Source organism: Pelophylax lessonae (genome assembly GCF_965119305.1).
Source record: "Pelophylax lessonae genome assembly, chromosome: 6".
Lineage (NCBI taxonomy): Eukaryota > Metazoa > Chordata > Amphibia > Anura > Ranidae > Pelophylax > Pelophylax lessonae.
Genome location: NC_138773.1, coordinates 97,638,891 through 97,665,539, shown reverse-complemented (window position 1 = coordinate 97,665,539; position 26,649 = coordinate 97,638,891). Strand labels below are relative to the sequence as shown.

At 40.5% G+C, this 26,649-nt stretch overlaps 1 protein-coding gene across 3 annotated transcripts in view; it reads right to left on the bottom strand.

Moving 5' to 3' along the window:
* Positions 1 to 26,649, bottom strand: part of PRKAR1B (protein kinase cAMP-dependent type I regulatory subunit beta) — a 405,306-nt gene that overhangs the window by 42,494 nt on the left and 336,163 nt on the right. For all 3 annotated transcript variants that reach the window (XM_082260646.1, XM_082260647.1, XM_082260648.1), the window contains one exon: positions 24,003 to 24,124. In XM_082260646.1, coding sequence (XP_082116772.1) covers positions 24,003 to 24,124 — 122 coding nt within the window. The remainder of the gene's footprint in view (positions 1 to 24,002; positions 24,125 to 26,649) is intronic.

Genomic DNA, 26,649 nt, shown 5'->3' with positions numbered 1-26,649 from the left:
CATGAGTGAAAAAGGGGGACCCACAAAAAAGATGTAAAAACACTGCTAGGGACACCCCAACCGCGCTGGCAGCCCTACCGGTCGCCAGGCACAGAGCACCAACCGATCCTATAGCAGAGAGGGAGAGACCCCACCAGACCCACCACCCACCGATCAGGCACCGCAGCACCAGGCTATTTGCACACACATGCAGGGATCAGAAAGAGAAAGATCCAGGAGTCAGCACCAGGGGATAAGGAGGTGCTCCCACCGTCTAAATCACTGCCCATATATGCTTCACAGTCATGACCGCTGCTATTAGCAATGAGAAACCACTACAAAATGGCCACTGAGGCTACACAAACATGGCCCCCGAATCTACAGCACACAGGCTACAAGAAAATGGCGGCCCCACACGGTTTCCGGGGGTCAAGGAGTCCTGAAAATAACACCAGCAGGAAGGGGGGCCCTGGAAGGAGCCCCCACTAGATATAGCCCCCTCCCAAAAGCCGAGCCCCCCCACCCCCATCGCCAGCTCAGCACCCCAGACCAACCTGAAAAGGTGGTATAGCCACCCCATGGGGGGGGGGGGGTAGGCAGATGAGGGTAAAAGTGTCCGCATGGACCATCAAGAGAGGGGGACGCTGCATGGGAAGGAGGAGAACCCGGGGGTCTGACCAACACTCTAGGGGGAAAGGGGGGACAGCTACTTACCATACTAGGAACAGGGTGGGCAACGCTCGAGACAGAACCTCCTTTCCATTGAAATGGGGGGCTGTCGGCCAGGAGGAATGCTGCCACTGTGTCTGTCAATGAGCCGTGTCTGTCAATGAACAATGTAAAAAATAAAATACCCGTTGGTCTTTGTAAGTGACAAATCGCAAAGAACTGCAATTTAAGCAGCACAGAGTTCCTCTAAAACCCACTAAAGTGCATATGTGCAAAAAAACCTGTTGGTCTTGCCAGAAATCTCATGAGCTGATAACTTTCTGTGCTCTCTGTCTGTGCTGACTGTAATTGGTTGTATTGTTCTCAACTATGTTTGTGCACTACAGAACCATGTCCCTCCACGTAATGGTGAAGAGGAGAGGGGCAAAGTCCTCTAGTCCTGTTCTGTTACTGTTGTTTTGATACAGTAAGGTACAGTAGGTGAGCATTTTTATCCTAGGACTGGACGTGTGTTACTGTCAGAATTACTAGGTGAAAATAAATCTAATGCAGCCACCACATCTAAGGAATAGCCTGTCTTATGAAACCAAATGTCACCATCCCTCTTCCCCCCTCAATTGTCCCTCTTTAAAGTCTGAAGTATAGACTTCTATAAAAAAGATGTATTAGGTATTAGAATGCACTGAACTCTTTACTTTATCCAATCTCTACATTATTGCAATTGCTATTTTGAATAGCCAAGATAAAGGCCAAGAGTGGTAAAAAAGCATTGGGGGTTCAACTAATCATTATTTGCATATTATTTTCCTAAAGGCTTTTGTAACAGGCGTTTATCCTTTATCCTTTGATTATATACTTTGTTCTAAAAGTTGTCCCGCTTTCCCATAGCAAAAATATTGGAAGGTATGTCTTTGGTTTTAGGTATGTTTTTGGGTTTTTATACGCTTTAACAAAAATGTATCTACCATGACCTCTATGCTATTTGATTTAAGCTGTTCACCTTGAAGAAAAATGGTTCCTTTACTGGACTTTTGCACAATATATACTGATGAAACAAAAGAAAATGCTCAGCCAACAGTGTATTCACTAAAACATAAAATATAGAACATTCTGTCTGGGAAGAAGCAACTGCTACTGATGTTCTCCATTGTTTGTAAAATGGGTAATTATCAAATTTTTGGTTTTCATTGAAGACTTGCCCATGTATGGTCACCGTTAATAAGAACAAAAATAAAAACAAAAGCAGTTTGTTGGGGACTATACAGTACATCTGTTGGGGCTGTAGCTTGCCAGAATGTAATTCTTTATGACAATAAGCATTGCATGGCTCTTAAAAGTTTTTCCTGCTTGTGCCAGGAAGCTCATATGGGATAATACCGTGACCCTGGACTCGGATACATTCCACATCTGTCCAGTCTGGGAAAGAAGAAGGTTGTGTGAACTCAACTAAGAAACCAGATCTAGCAGATCTGTCTGAAATGTCTTTTCTCTGCTCCACACTCGTAGTTTAAACACTAAGTAGTAAGAGAGCTGAGATGACTAGAATTAGAAGGGAATGCTGATAGATTTAGCTGGATATAGGGTATCGGGTGTAAACTCCCTTGAACACATATGTCTACTCTTGTGTTGAGGAATGCATCAACAAAACATCTCTACATCCACTTCATGCAGTCACATGCTTCCGAATATACAAAGTCCTGACAAAACAACTAAAGATAGTATACCTAAACATAGGGTTTATTAAAACATGTGTTAAAGCGGAAGTCTAGGCAAATATAAGACCGAAATTAACGCGGCTCTGTAATCATAACGAATCAATAAATGTGTATTTTAAGCGCAAACAGTGTAAGTAGCTGAGTTTGACCTAGTATCAGCCTCCTACAGTCCCAGTGTACAGAGGGTTGGAGTGTCAGAGAAAAAAGTAGCAAAAGAAGCTGGGGACAGTACTTGTGACTGGTTTGCCTCTTACCCTTGGCTTTCTGGGACCTTCATCCATCCAGTGGATTCCAATGGTTACCCTTTCTTGGAACATTTATATTCCATCTATTGCTGTGGGAGCCCAGGCGTTAGGTCGAATTTCATTGCGCAAGCTATTTTTATCCTTTGTGCAGTCTTGGATATAACTCAGGAGGCTATTTGATTAAATAACTCTACCTATTTCATGTTCTTTGATGTACAATTGTTTCATGTGAGTTACGCTGTATTAAGCTTTTGAAAATTATTTGTTCTGTATTTTCCATGGGCACTAACCTATACCTCTATTACAGAAACGGTTAGTAACACCAACCCCCTGATGAAGACATATGCTATTGGAAAGTTGAAATGCGTCGGGATTTATTACGTTCATCTGGCACTCCCTCATGAGTATCATGGATATGGTTTAAGTGGTTGTTCTCTACCAATTTTTATTTTATCTTTGTCTATGTAGTTTTTTCGGTGGGCGATTTTTTAAACTTTATGAGGTAAATAAAGGCTTTCTAACTTTTTATCAAAAAACTTGGTATTAACATTGAGTGCCCAAAAACTCCCACCACTTTCCCAGTTTACATTTAAGCGTTAAAAAAAAAAAAAAAAAACATCTTCTGCCTGCAAGTTAATGTCATAATGTGCTAGCATGCATCGCATTCTAGCACATTCTGAAAGGCTTACCTAAAAATTAAGCCCTCCAGTGGCAAAGTGTCACCGCTGACAGGGCTTCCATCTTTACCCGGTCTTCCTTCTGGGTTTGCGGGCTGTGGCCATCTGATTGGCTGAGCTGCAATGTCGTCACTCCCATGCACACACACGCAGGAGAGCTCTCTCAACAGACGGCACACCGTCCATTGAGAGCACCATGTGCATGCACCGGTGACATCACCAGCGCTGCTTAAGAAAATATCTCCTAAACCGTACACATTTAGGAGATATTTACTGTACATACAGGTAAGGCTATAGATGATATAAATCAACAAAAAACACATTTACTAAAACTTTAATGACTCACATGTTTCACTGATTGTTGATGTGGCACTAAATGTTATGGGTTCTGATGTAGGATCATGTATTTATAAAGAAGTTGAACAGTTCATGCGCCAACAAGCAGCATGCTGATAGGAGGAAAAAGCGGAGTTATTCATCACAGAGAGATGAGCTCATTACCATGGCTTTTCCTCTCTAATCATGGGCAGAGACAGGCCGAGGACAGTCTGGAAACACAAACTACAAAAATCTCTTGCGCATAAGTGTAATAGTCTGGCAAAGATAAAGGTACTCCACATCTCAAGGGATATGGTTTCAAGCCCTACTGCTCTATAAGACTGGGGGTGTCCTTGAGCCTCTAGAAAATTAATAAAAGAGGGCGTACCAGTCTAGTGCATTAACCCACATACATTTATTAAAATATAAAATCATAAGAACTACTCACAAGCATGACAATACAAGACTGATCTTTTATTCTCATGTTTGTGAGTAGTTTCTATGATTCTATATTCTAATAAATGTATGTAGGATAATGCACTAGGCTGGTGCACCCTCTTTTGTTCATTTTCCAGGACAGTCTGGATCTGGACTCAGAAGAAGTGGGTTGACTGATGCTTGCCATCAGACTAAATCTTGTGGCGGAAAATAATACGGGGAAGAAAAACTACAGGGGAGCTCTGGATTGAAAGTGAATACTACAATAAAATCTGCTTGTTAATTCAATCTTTTAATGGGCTATTCATTTTTATTTTCTGTTTTCTGGCCCAAGTTCTCCTTTATGACTGAGATAATGAACCTCAAATAATTGTCTCTCAAATAATATTTAGTCAAGAAAGGATTATGATATAACATGAATACTGATCAAATACTGCTTAGAGCAAACATAGTCTAGGTAAACATGGTAAACTAGGCTCCTCATGGATAACAGGCATCAGAAGGTGACAGACAGAACTTTTCTGTATACTGTGAACCTCTACAGGGAACGAAGTGACCCTAGAGTAGTTCCACTGCAAACACTGACTTTCTGAAGGTCAATATTTACATCGGCTTTGGCAGTCCCCCATATGACACTGCTGTGGCTAGGTGGCAGGTCTCTCAAGCACAGATGCTGTCTGTCACCTTTGGGGAAGGCATACCTACTTGCCCCTTACCCAAGAAGACAGAGTTTTCTTCAAATGTCCAACAGCAAAATGAAAAGCTTTCTTTGAATGGCACCCGTGCTGAAATCCTGTGCTCACAATGCATCAGGCCGGCTGCTCAGCACTGGACCCGGAAGCAAGTAGAAATCAATGGAGTTGCAATGTTTGCTTTAGTGATTTCCAGTTTCGAGGGACATCAGCCAGGTATGGTACATGCATAGTTACACTGGTCCAAGTATTGGTACATTGTAAAATTATACCATACCTGGAATTCATCTTTAAAAGTTCTTCTGTCTTACAAAATGCCACATCAAAGCTGATATAACTACATGTTCTGTCTCAAAAGTAACTGAGACAGATTTAAACAAATAGGCCAGGTCAAACAACTTACAATGAAAGTACCTATATACCAGATTTATGCATAAAAAGGTCAAACTTTCCAATCCTAAAATCAAAAAATAAGTCAGGGAGATCTATTCTGCGATATACGGCCACATCTCGAAATTAATTTAGAAAAGTTGGGGTTCCCTCATAAAGAGAAATGGGACTTTAAAGGCTCAAAGTGTGAACATATGATTCTGTTAAAAAGTTATAAGGCCCCTTTGACAGGGGCTTTCCGATCAGGTCTGCCGGTCAGTTTTTTCAGGTGGACCTGATCGAATGCTCCATGCACCCCTATGGAGCAGTGGATGTCAGCGGTGACATGCATGCTGACACCCGCTGCTATCGGATTTGCAGAGACGGAGCTGTCAGATCCCCACTCTCCTCTATGGGAGATCGAATGTAAATGGACTGCCTGTCCGTTTTCATCCGAACCTATCCGATCCGATCCCTATTTTCCATCCGTCTGGAGGATCGGATCGGATAGGTTTGGATGAAAACGGACAGGCAGTCCATTTACATTCGATCTCCCATAGAGGAGAGTGGGGATCTGACAGCTCCGTCTCTGCAAAGTAAGTGGAGACGGACCTGTCATCCGCCTGCTCAGCAGGGATCAGCGGATCGATCCCCACTAAGAAAAACGGAGTCCGCAGGGCGGAAAGCCTGTGTGAAAAGACCCCAATTATATTTATTAAACAATAATATTGTTATACAGTATACAAAATCAAAATTATAAATCAATATTACATGCAGACATGTCCCTGAGGAAGGAGTCTCAGAACTCGAAACCCGTCAGTTTTGCTTATGCAACCTCTGCATGATCATTGTAACAGTACCACTATGCGGTTCTGCTATGTATGTATTTTTTTGTGAAAAATAATTGGTGCGCTACAATGTGATAAGAGTTCATATAAATATAAACATATAAACATAAACAAATGCAATATATATATATACACCACGTGATGACAATGATGAGTGAAGGTACAAATATGTTAGATCAACACAGTGACCCCACAAAAATCCAAAGAAAATAGTCCAAAACTCAAATATATTGTCCACCAAGTGAAATGCCACATATACAATGAAAATGAAGATGTGCTGAGTCTACAGCCCGACAACTCCGATGTTCAATATATCTGCTGAACAAACTCAGTCTTCAACAAGTGGTGAAGTAAAAACGAAGAATAAACTGGTGATGAAGTCATGTACCAAGTTGGTGACAGTTTCCCACCACCTTCTAGATGTGCTTCTTACCAGATAAAGATAATAAAGGGCATATAAGTGATCGCTATCCAGAAACTTCTGATAACACCTCCAAACAACTTAGGGTGAATCAATATCCCTTCACCAAAATTTCAGACAGCTCCTTACCAGATGTAAAGAGTTGAAGAGCATATCAAAATGACCCTTTTCTTCCTGAACTGGAATGATGGGAAGTTTCTCCTGGCACTTGTCATCGATTTACCATCCACAGCATTTCCCCATATGAAAGAAAAGCAAGGAAGGCCACAGATAGTGCATTATTCCCAGAGTAAATTTATTTAAAATTGGAATACACTTACAAAAATCTGTTGTTAATGGTGCCTGTAACGATCGATACAGCGGATTGTCTGCAGCACAATACCAGCGGTGTGTAGAGTGGCGGCGCGACTTCCTACTTCTGACGCGGCATTTCTCCTCAATAGGCTTCCACAGAGACTTCCAATAGGCTTCCACAGACACTTCCTGTCTCCGTCAGAAGTAGGAGGAGTTGCACTAATGAGCAATGATGAGGCCGCACTGACAGGCACTGATGAGGAGGCACTGATGGGGTGGCACTGATGATGAGGCACTAATATGCAGCACTGATAGGCGGCACTGATAGGTAGCACTAATATCCAGCATTGTTGGGAACTGATAGGGGGCATTGATGGGCACTGATAGGCGGCACTGATGGGCACTTATAGGTGGCACTCATGGGCACTGAGAGGCAGCACTGATGGGCAATAATGGGCACTGGTGGGCGGCACTGATAGATGCCAATGATGGGCACTGGTGAGCGGCACTGATAGATGGCAATGATGAGAAGCACTGATGAGGAGGGCACTGAAAGGGTCCCTGAGCCCTGATTGGCATCCCTGGTGGCCATGGGTGGGCATGCCTGGTGGCCATGGGTGGGCAATCCCTGGTGGCTCTAGTGGCATCCCCCAAGGGTCTGCACTGGTAATCAATGCTCGGTTTACCAGCACAGACCCCCCCCCCCATCAGGCGAGCCATCGATCGGCTCTCCTCTACTCATGCCTGTCAGGCACAAACTGAGAAAAGCCGATCAACGGCACTTCCTATTTATTATATGACCATCTGTGATTGGACAAAGCTGGTCACATGGTAAAAAGCCTACGTCATTAGGCTCTTTAATGGGATCGGAGATGCGGTGAGTCAGAGTGACACACCGCACCCCCGATCGCCGCTCTGCGCGCCCCCCGGGTCTATCCTGCTGGAAGTCATATGACGACCAGTCAGGATAGTGCAACCCCTTTCCGGCCGTCATTTTTCTATATGACGGTCGGAAAATGGTTAGTAAATAAAATTATAACTTTTTACCAGAATGATATGTTCACTCTTTCAGCCTTTAAAGTCCCATTTCTCTTTATGAGGGAACCCCAACTTTTCTAAACTTTCTGATCTTGCAGTTGGTGCCAATTGTTCACTTAATTCAGTGGTTTGAAAATAAATTGATGACATGAATGCCTTCTCCATCCCTGGCAACCATCTTCTGTTGGAACCCTTTCAGGAGGCATGAGTTTGATTTTTTTCCAGGTATTCAAGACCATTTTCCCCCCAAAGACAGGCCAGCCCCACAGACATATACAGATTGCTCAAGCATCCAAGTCCATCTATGTCTGTAGGTACAGTAAAGTGTATGAGTAGCCTAAACTGTTTTTTTTTTTCAGGTGTAGGGAAGCATTTTAAACCCTGCCAAATTTGTATTGCTATCTGTTTCCCTGCTAGGTAGATTTATCTTATTTGTCCTGGTGACCACTCTCACCAAGACAGAAAGTTATGTAAAACCCAAAGTTTTAGAGTTTTCACCAGAACAAAAGCTAAGATTAATCTTACAGAGGGTAATTTCAATCGCTTTGTACAGATTTTCTCTAGATTTTCTCTTCTTGTTGCGTCTCTAAGACAAGAATAAAAAGGAAATCTTCACAATGGGACAAAGGCAGTAAAACAATACCAGACACAGGTTTTAACCCTTCCCTACTATATCTAAAATGAAAAACATTGGGCATAACGCATATAGGATTCAAAAGCCACACACATTGGCTTTTGAATATCATTCCTGATGGATTGGTGAGGTGTTCAGAGCTATGTATTTATGCGATGATTATATACAGTATATTTTTCAAGTGAATGGTTTTATGCTACATTTTTATTAAAATTTGAAGTATACAGAGAGCACTATTTGTCCTCCTTTTTATGCTTTGCATATGCCACTATAGGTCAAGAGGAGACAGCCAAGAGTAATCTGAGGATAGTCGTCCCATGTACCATGAGCCACCCTAAAGCCTAGTACACACGCAACGAATTTCCGCCGACTGGTCGTCCATCTTTTGTCCAGAGTGGTCTTTTGTTGGTTGGAATGTGCTCTAGACTGCACACAAATTTTGTCGACCGACAGAATTCTACTTCAGAAGTGATGTCATGTGTTGGTTTGCTTTCTTTGTGTTCTTTCTTATCTGAACATGCCCAGTCTTGCTCATAGGATTTTTCCCTGTCGAAATCTGTACTGACTGCACGAAAATGGGACGTGTTTTAACGGAGGACAAAAATTTTATAGCCTGCACACCAGAATTTTTTCGGCCGAAAAGTCGGAGTCGGTTGTCAGAAGCATCATACTAACAAGCCGAAAATCGGCAGATCGGTCGTCGGACGAAAATTCCCGGCCGAATTTCGACTCGTGGGTACGGGGCTTTAAGTTCCATTTTAACCTCAGTCTAACAGTTGGGTCATAAGAAAAGGTGAATATCCATTCTTTAGCACGTGGTGTCTGCATACTTGTTGATGGTATTTGGGAACAGGATCTCACTTACATTACATACTGGAGGTTGAAGGGTCGGTGAGTTGTCCAAGCTTGTGGTTCTTATGTGCTAATTACATCTTTATATGTTAGTGGTTTGATGCTACTAACTACTTTTTACTTTAAATATACAGAGAGCACTATTTGTCTTCTTTTGTATTGTTTATGGACACTTATAGAATTTGATTTGTCGTGCTGCACTTTTATTATTTATATCGGTCTACGTATGTGAGGTGATATCCCAGTGAGGTGTCACAGCTAGCAACAATTTTTGATTATTTATATTGTTTATAGATCACACAGTGATTGTAATAATTGTTCAAATAATTTTGTATTGCTGTCTGTTTCCCTGATAGGTAGATTTACCCTATTAGTCCTGGTGACCATTGTCACCAAGACAGAAAGTGATGGAAAATCCAAAGTTTTAGAGTTGTCACCAGAACAAGAGCTAAGAGTAAATCTTACATAGTTCTAATCCCATTGTAAGGATTTTCTTTTCTCTTCTTGTTGCGTCTCTGGAACAAGAATTAAAGGGAAAAGGCAGAGAAAAAAAAAGGACAAAGGTTTAAAACCCTTCCCTACTATATCCAAAACTAAAAAAAGCATGGGTATAGGCAATTTTTTTTTTTTTTTTTAGTTTAGAATAGAGTAGGGAAGGGTTGGACCCCCCTCCCATGATTATATTGTGGTCTGTGTCCCTGAGAGGGAGATTTGAGGAGGACATAGACTTTGAGGGCATCTAAAGATGTCTATAGTTGATCATAAACATCATGACTGTAACATCATCCTGCAAGATTTATCAGAATCAATAAATCCTCATCAAACTCTTATGGGTACTCACAGTGTAACTCTTTTTGCATCTCAACCGATCCAAATCACATTGCAATGTATTTTTTAATACATAGAAAAGCTGAAAACCCAAAAGTTACTATATTTTTAAGTATAGGTATCTTTTTATTATGAACCAGTTTTGGGAGTATACTGTAAAAGCAGAAAGTAGGTGCCATCATGTATCCTTGTCCTTATTCCTGAGCAATCAAAAGCTCTTTAAGATGACTACACCCTTTAGATTATAGTCTCCCAATAAAACGCTTTCCAATAATTACTGGGTCAATCAACAATCTTATATCTACAGGAAAGCACCTGACAACCCCAAATGAGTATTTTTAGAAGACAAAGCAATTGGACTGCTTAGAAAATCTTGCATACGAGAAGCAAATATACTTTCTACGCAATGCCATGTTTAAAGTGTTACTAAACCCACAACAGTAAAATAAGTCTGTATACGCAGTAAAGCATGTGTGTTATACTCAATGTGGAACCTAAGGGGTTAATTCTGCACATTGTATAAAAAGGCTGTTTAATCCTATCTTCTATGATCCTTCCCTTCTTCCACTGTCCCCAATCCAACTCCTTATAAAACAGAGCCTTTGGGTTCATTCTGCACATGCTGAGTTTGGTGTGTATTGCTAGAGAATTTTTTTTTTTCTTGGAAGGGTACATGTGATCAGCATAGGGCCAATCAGCACTGTCCAGACAGAGGTTCAGGTGTCCTGCAGCCTCATAGGACAGGTCAGTAGAAAGAAAACTCCTTCTACAAGCTTTAACCAGACACTGATAGAAGTCACAAGACTGCTGTATACTGCTGATGAGAAAAGGTATTTAGCACAAGCAACAATCCCCGATTCTCGTCCTCCCACTGGAGTGGATGAACCCTTTACATGCCGGGTTTATAATGCCCATCTTGTGAGTTTGCATTTGTCTGTTGTTATTAAACGCATCTTTTACACTGCACTTAGATGGCGCTGCTCTCTTTTCCCTCTTGTTGAGAAAAGGTATTTAGCAGTTTATATTTACTAAAAAAATTGCATTTCCATGTTTGGAGTACTGTGGGAGACCAGATATAGGGAATGCAGGGTTCTGGGTTTAGTATCACTTTAAATTTGACCATACATGGAAATGCTGGTTAGATTTTTTTCATTTAGAAACCCTATAACTGATACTGTATGTATTATTTATAGCTTGTTCTTATTTTTTTTTATATGGCTTTGTGCTGTGATAGAATGGCATGGGTTCTCATTTAAAATTTAGGTAGTATCTTTTTTGTCATTTGTATATATGTCTTTATTTGTACTAAAAAAAATTATCTTTAAAAAATACAATGTCACTTTAAAAAAAAAAAAGAAGAAAATCTTGCCCAATAGCTAAATGTAAGCTAACACTGTGACTGCTGGCGCCTATTTGGTTATGCATTCATTAAAAATATTCTTAAGGGTGGGTTCACACTAGTGCAAATTGGATGGGGGTTTCCCCGCATCCAATTTGCATGATAGGAGATTGTGACTGGCTCCCAATGGAGCCAGTTCACACATCTCCGGAGCGGCTGCGAAGCAATTGGCACAGGGGTCCTGTGCCTCCTTGGCCCTGTTTCAGGTCCTAATACAGCCAAAAATTCGGGCCGGATTCCTCTCTGAAATGGAGAACGGGGACGCACCGGACCCCTGCTGTCAGCGGCATCCGTCTGCAGTGTGAACTCAGCCCTAATACATTTCTATATAGTAACTGAATCTGTCTTTATATTTATCTCTTGTAGTTCCCTGCACAGTGGGATTCAGACTAGGAGAGGTATGGGTATCACTGCAAGCCAATTAGGCTTTACTAAATTGCACAGAACAAAGGGAGATAGTGACTAGTGGAAAAATACATTTCACTGTTTTCTTTATATACACTTTAAGGACTAAGTACACTAATGTACTAAGGTACATTACTACTTTATAGGGGGGGGGGGGGTCTTTATCCCTCTTGCTTCCTCTTTATATCCTCCTTTTTGGTGGGATCTGAGCTTTATATGCATTTGCTTCATATTTTTATTCTTCCCCTTTTTTTGAATATATTTTTTGCCCTCAATACACTGTTATGCCTTTATAGGATGTACAGTGTAACAAAAAAGGTCTGGCCTCCCTTCCTGTGCTCTTCTGGTCCGGCACATGTGGGCCCCCATACTTGGATTGATTCCAGTAGGGGGCCTGTGTACGCTGCCTGGTGAGGTTGAGGTTTCCTCTGCCACCTTGAGCGGCGCTCTAACCTGTGTCGGTGGTGATTGAGTCCTTTGTTTCCATCTTCCTCTGTAACCGGATGTTGACGATCGCGTCACTTCCGGTGCGCCGGGTGCGTCATTTCCGGTCCAGACGCGGGAACGCAGCTACTTCCGGGTAGCGCGAACCCGCGGCAATGTAAGGAGGGCGTGACCACGTCTCTCCTTGAAATAGAGGACGCCAAGGCTCACCGCGGTGCCTTACCTCCCTGCCCCTCCATGTTGTAGGAGGTAGCCAGGGATCTGGGAGCTGTTTTATACTTATCATTTGTTGGCCTCTCTGGGATTTGTCGGGGCTGAACCTGTATCCGTTCAGCATTGCTATTTCTGGATGCCTGTAAGTAATAATTTGGTGACCTTTTCTTGGGGGATCTGCTTTATTTCCGGCCAGATAGCATGATTTATCGGCTGAACTTATAGGCACATGTCCCCAGCTGTGTCCTTGCCCCTTTCTCCTTCTCTCCCCCATTTGCCTTTTACTGGAACCTTCTCATTTGGGTTAATTGGGCTATAGGCACTATTCCATTTTTTACCATCATTTTTTGGTCCTTTTTTGGTTTGTTTTTGCTCCCAATAATGTATATACTCTTTACTGTTTTCAGGCACCATATGTTAAGGGGTATCCCTTTTTTGTTATATACTCCGTGAGTCTACTGGAAGGGCAAATGAGGGGTGCCAGACCCTACATCCAGGACAATTTGTGAGCCACTTTGGTCTTTCTGTGGATCAACAGTGATATACTTTTTTGCTGAAGCTCGGATCATTTTAGCAACTACAACATTCGTTGCCATGAGGAGGCAATGGTGGGTATTTATATCCATATATGCATATTGTTATATCTCTGTCCACCCATTACATCCATGATCTTGGATTTCAGGTGTTGGGTGGGTAACGTATTCATGCCTCAAATGTAGTCTTACATTGTTTTCTTGTTTGTTGATATTTTTTCTTTAGGTAAGAAAATAAAGGGACTAGTACATATATCCCTGACGAAGACTGGAACTAAAAGTTTGTTTAATCACTCGAAACGCGTTGGATTAACGCTCTCCTTCACCTAGGGTTGCACCCTGGTGCGGGAGGGGTACTATATCCCTTGCTTTCTTACATGTCTTCATAATTTTGATTTCCATTTCTGCACATTAAGATATATGTCACATGTTTTTGTGATCCATGGCCTGCTGTGGTTTTCCACATTCGGCCAGGGAATTTGTATATCTATGTATTCATGATATGATATGTTGTTTTTAATCAATAAATTTCATACATTTTATTCATATTGTTTTTTTCATGTATTATTGCCTTAAAAATCCCCCCTTTCTTCTCAGAGGAGTTTAACACTTTTTAGTGTTAGTTCTATGCATTGACTAATGCAGTGTTTCTCAACTCCGGTCCTCGGGGCACACTAACAGGCCAGGTTTGCAAGAAAACTGAAATACATCACAGGTGATATCATTTGCTGCTCAGTGATTGCAGTATTCTAGTCTGCATCTCCCCAAGGTAATACTTAAAATCTGGCCTGTTAGTGTGCCCCGAGGACCGGAGTTGAGAAACGCTGGACTAATGTACTAAGGTTTGCTTGTCTTGTGATGGCACTTGAAGTGACACTTCCAACTCATGTTAATGTAAGTGGCTCCCATTCACAATGTTGTATTTGGACCTAGGTGAGCCAAAATATGCAGCAGTTTTTTTGTGCCTGCCATAGGATGCTAGGATGATTCTATGTAGAACAATGCCTGTATTCTCTAGGAACTGTTCTAAGACCATAGCTCAGCTAAGTGCTAATTTGGACCACAGCTGTACGTATACTGCAAGGTGCACCTACTTATTACTTAAAAGTCACAATATTAGTCACTATTCAATTAATTTTAGCAAAATGTATTATTTTTAACACAGTGATAACAGTAGAAACTGCAGTGGTTAATATCCGAGACAAAGTCGACATTCCTCTCTCACTACACATAGAACAGAGAACAAGAATAATTTCTTCAGTGAACTGACAAGAAACAGCGTTCTATGAGCTGAGTGTTGTCAGACCATGATGTATTTACCACCTACTGAAACCTTTCTTTGAGTCCCAAAATATCTATATAGTTCTTGTTTAAATAAATAATCTCCACATAAAACAAATATTCCAATTTACATGTGACTGATGTTCCTGCCAACTCTGCTCGCACAAAGGTAAGCTGCGGAACTCTTCTCTTACTGTCAAAGCTTCTTCCCATGATGCCCCGCACATGACTGGCACCCGAGATGTTTTAATCTATGTTCAAACACAGGATTCCACCAACAATGGACCTCAGAGACACCCGTTCCTTTGAATATAGAAGTCTGCAAGTGATTAGCTTATGAAAGACTCTAAGAATGTTCTTGTATCAACATATTTCCCCCAAGCTCCAACATGTTTCTTATTACCAAAGCAACTGTTATGAGATCACTATTATCAGGTACTCAGGTCATTTTCTAGATCAAGCTCTGCTCCAGCCTACATGGATCACTGAGATCACAACTCTGTTGAAGACATACAACTGTTTGCAGATTGCTTTCCCCATGTTAAATGTAGGCACCTCGTAAAGAGATAAAGCAGCGTGGAAAATTGGCAGCATGCATAAATAGTTACCAGCCTTCATTTTTTTTTTTTTTTTTTTAACGGAACAGCTGTTGAGATTTGGAGCTGTGCCACATCAGTATTTGTCTTGCCAGGTTGTGTTGCTTAAATATCCATGGAAATAGGGTGGATCTCAGGAGTCTCTATAGTTGGTGAGGGAACAGTTTTCCTAAAACGTGGTGCTAGCTGCCAAATCACATCATAATCATTCATATATAGTGTGCCGTTTGTTCAAGAGACTAACCCCTAGACAATTCATTCCTTGGAACACACTGAGAAGAAAGAGCTACCTAAGGCTATGTGCACACAGAGTTCTAGTATATTTATGATGGTGTGCAATGGCTAGCTAACTTCAATAGCAGGATTTAGATCATAATTATGTCTCTTCCCTACAAGGTTCTGAAATAAAATATGAAGTATTCATAAGCCCTATATAAATCAAACAAATCAGAGCATTAAAAAGGAGGAAGCTTTCCAATAAAACCTGAGACATGAAAGCTCACATGTGAACCCAAAACAACTTATAACCCTAGCAGATTTAAAACACAACTATGTTCAATAAAACTGAACATCCCTTACAGACATTCACCAGTTTGATACTTAATGGCATCACTAGAGGAAGGGGGTACAGGTATCCAAATAAGACTTGCAATAACTTCTTGTAATACAGAGTTAGGTCTTTGGATTAACCTAGACCAGATTCTCAGAAGAATCCTTGAAATAATTTTCTGGTCTCAGGGAACCCCTGCTAAAAATTACTTTACAACTCATGATACATTAGTGTGATGGTCAGTGGGAAGAATGCTCCTTACACTTGTGGTCATTGGGAAGAATTACTCGCTTACATATAGCTAAAAAAATCAATGGTGTCAGTGGGAACTTATCTGAGAGGTAGAAATTGCATCACCCCTAGCAACCTCGGGAGGAACCCTAGGGCTCCATGGAATCTTGGTTGAGAAACTCTGATCTAGAACAATGGTTCTCAACCTCAGTTCTCAAGTACCCCCAACAGACCATATTTTAGGTATTTAACCACTTCAATGCTGGTCACTTTTACCCCCTTTTTTACCCACTTTTACCCCCTTTTTTTCCTTGTTTCTTTTATAAAATTTAGCAAATAATTAATTGCTCTTCAAAAGTTTAGGTCAAAATGTATTCTGCTACATTTCACAATAATCGAGTACACAAACTATGGTATATATATATATATATATATATATATATATATATATATATGAAAATGTATCTAATTCTGATGTACTGACAATCTAATTTCTTGAGGCCCAAAAAATGTCAGGACACTACAGATATCCCACCAAATGACAGTCCAAGGTATTTAGTAAGGGGCATGGCTAATTTTCTGAAAATTAAAAAATATATATCATACTGTATATATATATATATATATATATATATATATATATATTTTTTTTTTTTTTTTGCAGTACAGCGTCATCATACAACTGGTGTGGCGGTGATCAGGGTGTGAGTGGCCCAGTCTGTACCATGTGATCACTGTGACCAATCACAACTAGAAACACAATTGTACACAATGGATGGCTTGAAAGGAAGCCATCCATTGTTTACAACTTTCATGTGGCCTGCTGTGATTGGTTACAGTGGTCACGTGGTACCAGCAGCAGGCCAGTACAGTGATAAGTCATTGGCTGTGTCCAGTGGACACAGCTGGTGACAAATTGTGCTGCAACACGGCCCTGCAGGTGCGCACAAGGAGCAATCCAGCAGGATGTCATAGGGCGTCCACCGGATCATGGGGAGTCCTGCCCAGCCGTCATTTTGTTATAGGCTTGGTGGGAAGTGGTTAAGATAAAATAGGTGTCATAAATACCAAGCCATTGACATTAATTTAAAGCACTTGTGCACTTTGAAGGATGTCTTAAAAACATGACCTGTTGAGGGTACTTGAAGACTTAAATTGGGAGCCACTAATCTAAGTCATGGATTTAGAAAGTCATCAGGGCCTCATCAGATGTGGCATTTCTGGGTGTAGTCATACTACGAAGCATGCATATATTGTATATGTTTCCAATTTAGGGGATTAAGTAATAAAAACAACATAAAAAAAAATCATCCACTATATGGAAGACTAACAAGTTGCTCTTTGCGATGATGGATCTGATCCAACCAAAGGTAGAGGACACAAGATATCAACACTTAGACTGACATCAACTTGTTGCAAGCAACACTATCCTAATATAATTATTCTCACTCATAGCCAAATCTACATATTATCACTGGTTGATAGTAGAGTGGAAGTTATGTCCAAAAAAGGCAAGTGAAAGGTAAGGACTAGTCACAAGTATTGCCTGCCGGTTACCTCCGGTTGATTTTTTTCCCTATTACTAAATTAAAATGATTTGTTCCACACTGTGTCTCTGTGTGGACAAAGTTATCTTGGTAGAGGAGCAGGGCTGTGCTTCCCCATATAAGAGCTTCCCACCTGATGACGCTGATCTCATGACAGGTGGGGAAATGACCAAGAAGCAACAGGAGAAATGAAGGAAGCACAGAACTAGAGAATGAATAAAGCAGAAGCAGGAGTGTCCTTGCCCTGCAGGTCATTGGGTAATGGTGCGTCTCTAGCAAGATGAACATTGAGCAACTCAATAGCAACATCAAATCTCAGTACTATCAGTCAGAGACAGCAGTGCCTTAGATAATCTTACACTGCAGACATATAACTATAGAAAGTCAAAACATGCACAGCTATTTTTAGGAGGAATTCAAGTAAAGAGGTATATTCAGGCCACTTCTTGAGTAAACCTAACCTTGCTATAAAATCCTCATCAGAAAGAAAATAGTGACCTTTTGAGTATAGGTTCAATTAAAATTATTCTTTATGCCAATACACTTTATGATGTGAAAAAGCATGGAAAAAATGCTCTGACCATTTTGTTTATGGTTTAGATATTTTTCTGCAAGAAGTATAGCTAAAATGTTTTTTTTTTTTTTATTTTCGATATAGTAGTTAGTTATTAAAATCACTTTCAAGTAATTGTATGATTTACCCACGTGTTTTGCTCTGATGACAACTCACATATTGGGCAGAGATGCTATAGAATGTAAGTTGCCAGTGAGAGAGCGACATCTCACTCATCCAGCCAGTGAGGAAACGACACATGGAAACTCATGAGTATTTTTCTACCCTATTTATCTTTGTATAGCCCTCCTGTTGCTGGTTTTACAGAGGTGACACTTGCCTGTCTCTTCACATCTGCCCAAGGTTGATAGAACAGTACCAACATTCAGATAAGGGGTGTCTGCAGAGGTCTCAAAGAGCATAAAGATATTCAATCATTATCAATCATCTCACCCACCAGTTAAAGCCTATCACAATTTCTGTGGTTAACTCATCCACTTGATGATACATAACATCAGCGTTTACTTTTATTCTGACCGTGGATTTATTGAACAAAAAGTAGGACAGGTGATTAAAATGCTTATTTACTCTGTGAACAATATCATCACTTGACTCTGTAATGCTTAATCACGTACACATCAGTTAGTGCACACATCAACTCTGCTTTTGTGGTTTTTGTCTAGTGAGGTTTGTCTATCATCTATAAACCCTAAATCTTGTTGTGGTTTATTTTTAAATGGGTATTGCCAATCATAACTAAAAAGAAACAAAGACAGCGCACATACCGTACGTGACAATGTTTCTGTAGATTTTTGCATTATTACAATTTTGGCTAAGTCTTTAAGCCTGTTACTATTAAGATAAATAGGCTTTCCAAATGTTATACATTTTAACAATGTGCCTACTGCTGCTAAAAGCATATTATATGTTTATAATGTGTGTTTATTTTCAGTCAATGTTGACTTTATATGAAATCACCATTTGACACCATCTTCACAAATAATGTTCTTGCGGTGCCATATTTTTAGATTCCCATATTTTCAGGGCTCAAAATCCAGTAGTTCACACTCTAGCAGCTATCTATATTGATAGTCAGTCAGTGCAATGGCTATATTGGATGAAGGACTACCAAGAGGAAAAACCACACAGAAAACATTGTTCCCATCAACTGTCCACTGATATAGCCCTGTTCATAGACTTCTAGAAAAGAAACAGTAAGGCTGCGTTCACACATGTCTGGCTGCGGTTTGCAGTCCAGAGTCTGGTGCAGTTTTGTTCACTGGTTCAGGTGCAAATTTTTACTTAAATTTTCGCACAGGAACCTTTTCAGAAACGGACTGTGGCCAACCCGGACATGTGCGACCGGCTTTATTGAAATCTGGTCCGAGTCACACGTTTTGCGAATCAGATGCAGTTAAAAATGCATCGAATTTGCATATATGTGAACCAAACCTATGGTCCCTTTCACACGAGTGATCCAATCAAATCTGCCTGTCAGTTTTTTAGGCGGACCTGATCAGATCCTCTATGCATCCCTATGGGGCAGCGGATGTCAGTGGTGACATGTCCGCTAACACCCGCTGCCATCCACAGGCGGTCCGCTCTCATCCGATTCCTCCATAGAGAGCAGCGGGGCTCTGACACCTCCCTCTCCGCACACAGAGCGGAGAGGGAGCTGTCACCTACCAGTGGATCGATCCCCAGCTGAGCAGCACGGAGTCCGCCGACTGAGGCGGACCGTGTGAAAGAGCCCTAAAGCATAATCACTATTCTGTGTTAGTTAAAGCAACACTATCAATAAAGTCAATAATTAAAATAAACATCCCCTCCACTGACCATGCCAATGATCGCGACTGTAGTAATGAGAAAGCATCCAATGAAGATCTTTTAAAATCCAACATTTCTGGAAGTGTTGGATTTCTGGCCCCCTGTTACACTTAGTGGTTTGATCTGGCAGCTTCTACATCAGTATTGTTTCTTGTAGATTACGTAAGGGCTGACAGGAGGAACCACAGCATGTGGTGGGGAACCAGGAAATAAAACCACTTAGAGTGTCAAATCCTGCAATATCTTTCTCATGCATTTTCTCATGACTACAGGAGCGATCAGTGGTGTGGGCAGCAGAATAGTTGAGTATTTCATGTTTCCTTTGCAAGGGAGCATTTATTTACCCTTTTGATTTTAGCACCAAAAAACAGAGAGAGCACAACATAACTCTGAGTGATATGGTTTTCCTTGTGTTCATTGTTACAATAATTAAAGCCCATTTCCAGGCACAACCAAAAAATTCTCCTCCAGTGGGTTAAATAATTGTTACGTCTAGAGGTGCCAAAATAAGGCAAAATATCTCACAGCCTAATCTCTAAGGTGCTGTCAGCCACAGTTGCACGTTCGCCCTCTCCATGCACAAAGTCCTGAATTGTATGTGATGCCTTTGAAGGCTTACCAGACCTGGCCAGAGTGGGGAATAGGGTAAGTAAAAATACCTTTTCCTGTATACCCTAAACACAATTAGCATTTACCCTTGAAGTAGGGGAGGGAGGCACTGCAAGGGTGGATTTGTTACCTTGCTCTGCCACATCCTGACAACCACTGAGGAGAGATCTCATTAGAAACATCTTAGTTACAGATCTATGTATAAGAAACTAACATACAGGAGATGAGTAAAGATACCATGGTGCTATTAAATTAAACCGATTAAGATTAATTAGATTATCTAGTAGAGACATTGGATAATATCCTCTGTGGCTTCCATTCAACTGTTTAAGCTGGCACTCACAGAGCAACCTGGAATGCATTGTTTTAATGTTTAGACTGGTTTTTACTTATTAAAAACAGATACTCTCCTTAAAGGAGAAGTATAGCCAAAGCTTGTTTGGCTGTAAATCTCCTATGGATCATATGAGTGCAATTCATTTTGCACTCCTGTGACCCGTTTTCAGCAGAGAGCGGGCTGAAGTTCGCTCTCTGCTGACTTTACAGAAGTCCATCCAGGCACCGCGTCATCATGACAATGGAGTCTGGATCTGCCAGGTGCCTGGATCAAGACCCGGCTCAGCTTTCTTAGCGAGCCCCTGAGGGCCTGAGGCAGCCGCTCCCCGCCCCTCCACAGCTCAGCGCTCCAATGAGCCAAGAGGGAATAGAGCAGAGAGCGGCTGACTGACAGTCAGCCGCTCTCTGCTCGGGGAGCTGTGAGAACCGACATCGGCGGTGTTCGATCACTTCAGGACAGATGCTGCATCCACCTAGGTAAGTATTAATCTAAAAAATACCCCAAACCTATACTTCTCTTTTAAGAAGTGAACGTTGTTCATGAAGAGCGTATAGCGTTACTACAATTGTAGGAAAGAGTTATGCAGTATGTAATATTCAAATATGCTATTAACTCAAATATGTGGTGGATTATGTGCAAGACACCTAGTTGTGATAAATATTCCTAGCCTTGTAATATTGTTACATGTTTTTTATGGGGTATGAATTTTTATTGATGATAAAAACCTACATTTTTTTAAGATCGAAAGCTGTGTACCATTAAAATCAACAGTGTTAATAAATTATGACTCCTGTGCACATGCGTCGTTGCTGTCCATTCAAATGGTCAGAGAGCACGAACCTGGAAGAAAGACTAGGCAAAGATGGTAGCACTGGCAGCAGTTGAAATATCTCTGCTTTAAAGGTAAGTCTTCCCTAATGTGGTATTATGAGAAACACTGCAGGGGGCCCAAGGAAAAAATGTTAATTAAGATTGTGTTCTTCCTCTGAGTCATCTAGTCATGTGTAAAATTGATACAGCAGTTTCCCCAGTATTTTCCTGGCACTCTTCTTCCAAGCTTACCTAGCTGCAAAACGTAAATATGAAATATGTAATATTTCATATTCATTTGATTGAAAATATATAACATGTTATGTTATAATAGTGAACAAGAAGTAAACCAAAAATATGAAAATAACACTAAACATTCCAGTAGTCTATACTATATAATGAGTTGTTATATTTCAATTGAATAAGTAGGATTATGGGATAAAAGGGCACATTTCCATGTAATTCTGTGAAAATACAGAATCCAACACATAAGTCCACTCAGACTTGATTGCTCCCTGGTAAGGACATCTAAGCTAGGAGATCCCAGCTACCCCATTCTTAATAATGAAAATACTGTAATTCCTGTGAATGTGCCCAGTATTTTAATAAGAAATTGTAGACTACTGCCCCTGTTGTTTTGCTGTAACCTCAATTTCCTATGAAAGATTTAGCAGAAATTATATAACTATCTCTTATTAAAATGTTAAAGGTATTTTAAAGCCACAGCAGAGGGACAGAGCGGGAAAAACTTTTGTCACCGTAGAATTGCCTTCACCACAGCAAACCAGACATCTTCCAAAGAATGACAGCCGGAGTGACCTCTGATATTTCTCAAAAGCATTATAATATTCAAAGCAACTTAAAGGTTTTCGTTCACAAAACATGCACATGTGAACTCATAACACTCTTCCCACACCCCCGATCCCTGCTGGACTTATGTCATTTGAGGATCATCCGCGTTCTAGGAATTTAAAAGTTATGCTTTTCTGTTTATTTGCATATGTATGTGCGGCTTGTGTTCCAGATCCGGAGTGCATAGTCTTTTCTCTGAGACACCAGGATGGCTCAGAGTGATTCTCATTGGTCAGCGTGGTCACATCCTGGTGATGACCAATGTCCACTTACCATTTTGAACAATATGGTGCTACATAGCCTCCAAGCTGTTTTCTGTGCTTTTCAGATTCCTGGGCCAAGGAAGGAGATAAGTGCAGTGGGGACTGGGGAGGGTGTAGAGCGTTCATTTTCTTGAGAAAAAGTGAACTAACCCTTTAACAAACAGAGGCAGTGGAATCTTTCTTTTTTTTATTCCTAGTGCTTGTTCATACCATTTCACACTTGTTGTGCTCCGCATAACACATGGGCACTTGTGTACTTTGGGTAGGGTTGCTACAATACATTGTTACTTTAACCGTTAAGTGTCACAAAATTATGCTTCATTCATGCGTTCAGAAGTGGTGAGATATGTTGCACTGTGTAAAAATGAAGACACTCTGGACTTTTATGCAATGAATCTCTACACAACCTAATGGTCTTAACAGAGCACATATACAATTATTGTTTTCTATCTGTCCTTGCATTGAGCTTGTGTTGATCAACTGACATGGTGTGAAGGAGACCTAAATTACATTTTATTGTTCGCATAAAGATTTTTCCAGCTAATTTCAAAAAATTTGTGCTTGCTAAAGAGGGCTCCTACTAGTCAGAACCACACAATTTTGTCTTTTGGGATAGCCCTAAATGACCTGAATATTTCCCCAAAATTTTACCAGACAATCAAATTGATTGTTTTTATGGCCATCTTTAGAAGGGGATGCTGATCCTATTTGTAACAGTGGTTTAGTTACAAGTGGAATTACCATATGGGTTGTCAACCAAATATTGCCTAAAATGCCAAAATGGACAATCTCTTTGAACAAACATCACATGTAGCCCATGGACATCTATTCAGAACATCATGAAAAGTTCAGGCTTAAGCCTTTTACACATGGGCCGAATGTCGGGTGGCATTGGCCAATTAAATAAAAACCTGACGACATTCAGCCCGTGTGTACTGGATTTCAGCCGGCTTCTGTTGACTGTAGACAATGTCTGAGAGCACTAACTGGAGTGTTCTGGGGGGGGGGGGGGGGCAGTACCCCTGTCAGAACATAATAGAACAGCAGAAGAGATTGCTGTACTAACGTCAGATAGTTAGTACAGCGGCTCCTCCTGAGCTGTCAGTTTTTGTGTTCAGCCCTGTGTACTAGGCTTAAGCTCTCAACATGTGTAACAATTAGCCAGAGCACTAAGCCAATGCTTTCTGGAAACTATCAGAAAGCCAGAGAAGTGTGAGGACACCTGACTAACATGCTTGTTCTAAAGGCTGTGTCTTACTAAGGTTGCAAGTTTAAAATTCAGCCATAACACCTCTCACAATTCCATGCTGACAAGCTCTCTGTATTGCAGACTAATGGCTCTATTTACTCAGGAGCAAAGCTGATATATGAATCAGATAGGCAGCCCAAACTTCTGATCAAAGTGAAAACAAGACTAGCATCTGTACAATAGGGTACAATAAGTATAAGTAATGAATCATGTGAATTTTGTTTTCAGTGGTTCCACAATGCAGAAACAGGATGAAATCTACATAACATGAAACACACGTCCTTACCTCAGTAATGATGAAGAAGTCATCACCAGGTTCTCCCTGAACAACTATTTTTTCTCCGTCTTCAAACTGGACAGGTTCTAAAGCATCTGCCACGGTAAGGCGCTCCCATTTGTCCAGGGATTCTGTAAATAAATAAATAAATTTACATTACAAAATTTAACCATACAGAAGATCTGTTCTTAGCGATGCAGAAGACACCTCTGCAAAGGTACAGTAATGGGATAAGACATTTGCCCATAAAAGGTGCAGAAAATGGGATACAACTTCTGCTACACAATCACATAGATCATACACTTCAACAAATAAGTGTTCACTGTTTCGTACTGCCATTGGAATAATGGGCATTTGTGTAACTCTTTATCATAACATTTTACATTTTTAACCAATAAAAAAATTAAACAATGGGTGAAGATACTGTACACCAATCCATTTATGTTAAGATCTAAGAAATTTAGTACATAACCACAGTTTACTTAGGATACAAACAAAAAGAAAATATGCTTCTGTAGGTAAACCAAGGGGCTCAATTACCATCAAATTGTCTTTTCTTGCTTGCAGTAATTTCTGCCAATGTTTTCTAATGATGACATACATATATTATCCTGGCCATATATTGCACAAATGCGATAATTAAAGAGCACCTATTGTTTAGAAATCTAAAATCCTGTGACGAAACACCTACTTTCCCTGCTTTCTTGCTTTAGTGCATACTATTTCCTCACAGTGTGATACTTTGAGAGTATTTTAAAGTATCACTAAAGCTCAGCTATACAGTGAATTGAGCTGAAGAGTAGTAGGAGATTTGCCAGCCACAGAAAAGCAAATATTTCTTTAGCTGTAGATCCAAAAAAATTCATGACACTCACCAAAGCAGCCATTTCTAGTCATGACTGTTTTTGTGAATGGACATTTCTTAAATTCTCAGCATCATTGTAACCTAAGTGATTGTCACTTACACATCCCTGTTCTTGCCTTTCTAATAACATTTACCATACTCAGTTATTGCAAGTTAACTGTTGAACTGGTTCAAAAATTGACAGCTAAAAATGAACACTTTCAGACTTATTTATCAAGGAGTCTCAAATTTAAACTAACAATGAGAAATATCACAATTCATAGTTTATAAGGTTTAAAAAAAAGACACAGGCCAATCCAGTTCAACCTTTGTGTGTATGCGTGTGTGATTTTTATTCTCTAACAATTCCCATAGCCCTGTATATTCTGCTTCCTGAGGAAGACATCAAAAACTTTGAAGCGGTCGACACTCTCAGCTAGTATCACTTCCTCGGGAAGGGAGTTCCAACATTTTTACTGCTCTAACAGTAAAGAACCCTTTCCACAACCTAAGGTTCAACCTCCTTTCTTCCAACCTCAAATCATGGCCACTTGTCCTTTTTAGGGACCTCAGAAAAAACAGTTTATCAGTTAGTGAAATCACCTTTGATATATTCGTGGCATTGCAGGCTGCATGCTCCCCACCTCCAAAATAAAGATTACATTGAAATACACACAGACACAGATATGGCAGGAAAATTGATAGCCGCACTTTATTGGTTTAAAACAAAACACATTACTTACGGATTAACTTATTAGACAAATACCAGAAAATGTATCACAACTAGAGCCTAGTCAAAGGACTCAAGCCAAATGTTATATAAATCTCAAAAACAGTCCCCCCCCCTTAAATCAAGGGTGACAAACTACATAGAAGTGCCTACGACAAGGGAGGGTGGTTGCTTGCTGACCAGAGGCTGCCACACTGCATATCCCAAAAGGCTGTCTTTAATACCAGGATCCAAATAGCATGTGATGGGATCCCTCCAATCAAGGTTACCTATGCAGGTGAGGTAAATTTTTTTAAAGGTGGAATAGCTTCCCACACCTGAACTACAAATTAAGAAATAATTAAGCACACCAGTAAATGTGAGCTGCAGCCACAAGCCCATGTCGGGGGGCCCACAATTGAGTGCCCCCTTGAGTCCATTCTTATCATATCCCCTCTTAAGCACCTCTCCTCCAGAGTAAATAACTGTACTAAACATAATCGATCCTCATAGCTGAGGTCTTCCATTCCCCTTCATTTTGTTGCCCTTCACTGAACTCTTTCTAATTCAACAACAACTTTCCTGAGGATTTGTGACCAAAATTGAACTGTATATTCAAGATGGGGGCCAAACCAGTGTGTTGTAAAAGGGTAGAGAATAGAAGCTTAAACATGATTGGTTGCTGTGAGGCAATATATACTGTATAAGACATTTTCTTTTCCAAATAATTTGATAAATAGGTCCATCTGTTTTCTCTGACATAGTACACTGCCTCACTGAAATATCTGACAGCTATATTTCATGCGAGCTTGTTCCTGGGAAATTCTAGAGGCACCAGAATAACAGTCTCTGGCACACAGTGACCCATCTTGGAACCAAACCATTTTCTCTACATGACAATCAATGAAAGTTGCCACACTTAATTCTATTAAGTAAGGAGTTTCCCTTTCAATAGTGCAGCTGTTCAAAAGGGAAAGTTTAATGGAAATTATCACCTTTAACTTGTTTTGCTAATTACAACAAATTTGACAGCATAAAATGACTTGAGAACAAGCATAAAAAGTTCCCATAACAAAACTACATAATACAACACAATTCAAGGG